Below are 4,927 nucleotides of genomic sequence, written 5' to 3' on the forward strand. Positions count from 1 at the left end.
AACTGGATTATTTCTGCAGTGTGCTTTGGGCCACAGTATATATGCCTAGAGTCATAGTTATACTGACAACACTGGCTGACAGCAGAGCAGCTGGATGGGAGCTCACAGCTTTTTGTTATTTTTCATTCATTTTCTAAAGTACAAATGCCATAAACACAACTGTGACTGTCAAATAGACATTCTGCAGGAAAGCCTGAGCAGTCCACTGGAATATGACAGGTTCTATACTACACCCAAGATTTTGAGACAGACAGAGAGAGAGAGAGAGAGAGAGAGAGAGAGAGAGAGAGAGATCACAGCAGTTCTGCAAACTGCTTCGAATTTTCCTCAGGAAAAAAAATGACAGATTGGGATCTATGCAGCTTGCCATGCAAAGCTAGTTAAAACTGCTGTCACCAACACTCCTTCATCTGCAGCTACATTAAAAAGGTATTAAAATTATTTGCACCTGGTAGCCCGGTAAGGCTGGTAGGACTGTCAGATGCAAATAATTTAATAACTTCCCTGTTTTCATTTGCCCTTAGTGAAGGGGCATGGGCAGGGAAGAACTTTGCATATTCTCTAATAATCTTCTGTGTACTTCATCTGAGTTTCATTATTAAATATTAAGTACAGGTAAACTACAAAACTTGGGGTGCTACTCCATTGTAGAAATAATGCAGTTTGACACCACTTTAAGGGCTATAGCTCCATCCGATGGGATTTGTAGTTTTGCAAGGTCTTTAGCCTTCTCTGCCAGAGTGCTGGCGACTCAGCAGACTACAAATCCCAGGATTCTGTAGGACAGAGCCAAGGTTGTTAAAGTGGTGTCAAACTGCATTGTTTCTACACTTTAGATGCACCCTTGTTTTGTGCCAGTAGGATACAAATGCTGCAAATATCTATGCAGGATATTACTGCCCCAAATGTAAATACATAAAATAGAAATGAATTGAGTTTTCAAATTATGATGAAAATCATATAAATTCCTTCCCCAGCATACACACACCTTTTCAATTTTCAGACCATTCATCAAAATCAAAATGTTTGGGGTAATCCTTGGTGGACACACACTATAAAAGGGATCAGTTCACACAGCTTAAATGTAAAAATGAAGTTTAACTGCTCCCTCAAATTTGTCATTAAAGAACCGTGACGTTAGACTTCTCAGTTTAAGTCACTTTTAACAAATTATGACCGTTTGCCTTATATAGGGACAGAGCATTTATTTTTCTATATGCTGACAGCCAGCTGAACCAAACCATAGCATTTTCTAATATCTCCCATGGACTACAACAGGCCACTTACTTGGGAATAAGTCCCAAATGCTCAGTGGGACTCAACTGGGTGTAAATGGGGATTTGTGTAAATGAGGATTTATTTTCATTCCCACTCTATGCAAGTCTTGGACCGACGGACAGACACACCACTAGACATTTTACATTCATTCTTAAATCTCTACAAGAATTCTAAAACCACTTTCTTTCTTTCTGGGTGTCGGGACCTCTTTGAATAGTTAACATCAATTTTCACTCAGTTTGGGTTTATTCATGCTGTTCTGACCCAGTTTGTTTCAAAGCACCATACCAGTCTGCTCAACACCAGCATCTGCCCCACCCTGATAGGAAACTGCTTTTATGCTGTTGTCAGCTGCTGGACTGGTTTAACAACATAGCAAGACTAATTAGAAAAGACGGATCCCCTCTAAATAAAGCAAGATCTATCTGCGGCAAACCTGTGAAAACTGGGCTGTCGCTTTTTCCCCAGTAAGGCTCCCATTCCTTTTACAGCTGCATAATAATTCATTTATACATTCTGATCCAGCATATGAATGGCAATATTTTAGATGAAGACTCCAGTACATTCCAGTTGCCCCCCTCTTTCTCCTTTTTAAGGCAATTTGTTGCTGGCAACTGGTAACAGCCTGACCACTAACTTAACCCACAAAGAAAATATCCTGGAACGCCACCATCCGTTTAGTAATACAAGTTAAAATGCATGACTGGTTTTTTCCACTAGTTCTTAATGTCAAGTTAAATCCCCATTTGGCACACATCCCATCCCATCCCGAGTTTCCTTTTAGAAAGAAAAAAGAAAGGTTATTTTAAGATTCAAATAACTTTTTATTACCAAAATTTCAAAATAACCAGACCAAAAAAGTTACAAAATATTTTTTCTTTTTTTTGGTACAGTGAACATTTCCCATGTTCTCTTGAAATGGTGTTGTTGTTTTTTAACCCTCAATGGCAATCCTCCAGTGGACATTTAGAACAAAGAACATAAAGAAACAGAAATCCACTGACTAGCATGGGTATCTGAAGAATAAACAAACATTAGCTGCAACAAAACACATTAAGCTGGCTGTGCCTCCCTGGGTGAAATATAGAACAATATTTCCTCCCACCCCAACTCCCCGGAAAGCCCCACCAGCAATGGCACTGAACGAATGGAAACTAACAGAACAACTTTAGTGGCAGCCGCTTCTTCTATAGTCCAGTTCATGACAGCTTAGTCCACTTCTTCAATGGTGGGTCCACCGGGAGCACCAGGGCCTGCAGCTCCAGCGCCTTGGTAGAGTTTGGCAATGATGGGGTTGCAAAGCTTCTCCAGCTCCTTCTGCTTGTGCTCAAACTCTTCCTTCTCGGCCATCTGGTTGCGATCCAGCCAGCTGATGACCTCCTGGCACTTCTCCAGCACCCTCTGCTTGTCCTGCTCGCCGATCTTGCCTTTCAGCTTCTCATCCTCCACGGTCTGCTTGACGTTGTAGGCATAGGACTCCAGGGCGTTTTTGGAAACCACCCGCTCGCGGTTGGCCTCGTCTTCAGCTTTGTAGCGCTCTGCCTCCTGCACCATGCGGTCAATGTCGTCCTTGCTGAGGCGGCCCTTGTCGTTGGTGATGGTGATCTTGTTCTCTTTGCCTGTGCTCTTGTCCACGGCCGTGACGTTGAGGATGCCATTTGCGTCAATGTCGAAGGTGACCTCGATTTGGGGCACGCCACGGGGGGCTGGAGGGATGCCCGTCAGGTCAAACTTGCCCAGCAGGTTGTTGTCCTTTGTCATGGCCCGCTCACCCTCGTAGACCTGCACCAACACGCTGCTCTGGTTGTCCGAATAGGTGGTGAAGGTCTGGGTCTGCTTTGTGGGGATGGTCGTGTTGCGTTTGATCAAGGCCGTCATCACACCGCCCGCGGTCTCGATCCCCAGGGACAGCGGCGCCACATCAAGGAGGAGCAGGTCCTGCACATTCTCTGACTTGTCACCCATCAGGATGGCAGCCTGGACCGCAGCCCCGTAGGCCACTGCTTCGTCCGGGTTGATGCTTTTGTTGAGCTCCTTGCCATTGAAGAAGTCTTGCAGCAGCTTCTGGATCTTGGGGATGCGAGTGGAGCCCCCAACCAGCACAATCTCGTTGATCTGCCCTTTGTCAAGCTTGGCGTCGCGAAGGGCCTTCTCCACCGGCTCCAAGGTGCCACGGAAGAGGTCGGCATTGAGCTCCTCAAAGCGGGCCCGGGTGATGGAAGTGTAGAAGTCAATCCCATCAAACAAGGAGTCAATCTCAATGGAGGCTTGGGTAGAGGAGCTCAGGGTGCGCTTGGCTCTCTCGCAGGCTGTGCGGAGCCGCCGGACAGCCCGCTTGTTGCCACCGATGTCGCGCTTGTGCTTGCGCTTGAACTCCTCCACAAAGTGGCTCACCATGCGGTTGTCGAAGTCCTCACCTCCCAAATGAGTGTCGCCAGCTGTGGACTTCACCTCAAAGATGCCGTCCTCGATGGTCAAGATGGAGACATCGAAGGTGCCGCCGCCCAGGTCAAAGATCAGCACGTTCTTCTCACCCGCCCCGCTGCCTTTCTTGTCCAAGCCGTAGGCGATGGCGGCTGCCGTGGGCTCGTTGATGATGCGCAGGACGTTGAGGCCAGTGATGGTGCCAGCGTCCTTGGTGGCCTGGCGCTGGGAGTCATTGAAGTACGCTGGCACGGTGATGACGGCGCTCTGTACCTTGCGGCCCAGGTACGCCTCAGCAATCTCCTTCATCTTGGTCAGCACCATGGAGGAGATCTCCTCAGGGAAGAAGGTCTTGTTCTCACCCTTGTACTCCACCTGGACCTTGGGCTTCCCACCCTCGCTGACCACACGGAAAGGCCAATGCTTCATGTCCGACTGGACGGTGGGGTCATCAAACTTGCGGCCAATGAGGCGCTTGGCATCGAAGATGGTGTTGTTGGGGTTCATGGCCACCTGGTTCTTGGCTGCGTCCCCAATGAGGCGCTCAGTGTCGGTGAAGGCCACATAGCTTGGGGTGGTGCGGTTGCCTTGGTCGTTGGCGATGATCTCCACTTTCCCATGTTGGAAAACCCCAACACAGGAGTAAGTGGTGCCCAAGTCAATGCCAATAGCAGGCGCCTTGCCCGACATGGTTGCTGCGAGGCCTCAAGCACCAGCCTTCTCAGAAGAGCCTGTAAAGCAAAGCCTCCTCGTCCGCGGACCTTCAAAGAGACTAACCTCCCGCTCAAAGCCAAGGCGCGTTCTGCCGTTGCTCCGGCTCCGTCTCCCCTTTTATAGTCGCATCGCCCGCTTCTGGAACCTGCCAGAACCCCGTCGACCAATCGCGTCGCTCCTGACGAACCTCTGACCAATCGCGGCGCGGCGCTCCACCCTCGCCTCTCTCTTCAAGCCCAGAAGCTTCCAGAGAAGGCGTGAGGGGACGAGGAGGATTGATGTCACTATGGGCCAATGGCGAGTCGAGGCGCCGGCGGGGAGGCCGTTATGCAAAATAGCTCAGCCGCCCCCCCTCTGCCCCGCCTCTCCGTCTCGCGACTTGACAGTTTGCGTTCCGAAGGGCGCGAGCGCCTTCTGCTTGCTTTCTAACTGAAAGCGGAAGGTTCCAAGCGCGCGCCGCAACCGGAGGGGGCGGGGCCGGGGAGCAACGGCCGTCGGCTGAGGGAAAGTT

The 4,927-nt window shown here is 49.4% G+C and overlaps 1 protein-coding gene across 1 annotated transcript; it reads right to left on the reverse strand.

Annotated features, from left to right (window-relative positions):
• Positions 1 to 2,078: 2,078 nt before the first annotated feature.
• Positions 2,079 to 4,664, reverse strand: HSPA2 (heat shock protein family A (Hsp70) member 2). Its single transcript, XM_089522719.1, has one exon. It carries the CDS (start codon positions 4,390 to 4,392, stop codon positions 2,488 to 2,490), a length of 1,905 nt encoding a protein of 634 aa, XP_089378845.1. The 5' UTR covers positions 4,393 to 4,664; the 3' UTR covers positions 2,079 to 2,487.
• Positions 4,665 to 4,927: the final 263 nt, after the last annotated feature.

Source organism: Sceloporus occidentalis, unplaced genomic scaffold (genome assembly GCF_023333645.1).
Source record: "Sceloporus occidentalis isolate IW3139 unplaced genomic scaffold, rSceOcc1.0.p SCAF_4, whole genome shotgun sequence".
NCBI classification, from domain to species: domain Eukaryota; kingdom Metazoa; phylum Chordata; class Lepidosauria; order Squamata; family Phrynosomatidae; genus Sceloporus; species Sceloporus occidentalis.

Excerpts from the sequence above, each read along its gene's own strand:
- HSPA2 (XM_089522719.1), bottom strand. The coding sequence starts at position 4,392 with ATGTCGGGCAAGGCGCCTGCTATTGGCATTGACTTGGGCACCACTTAC.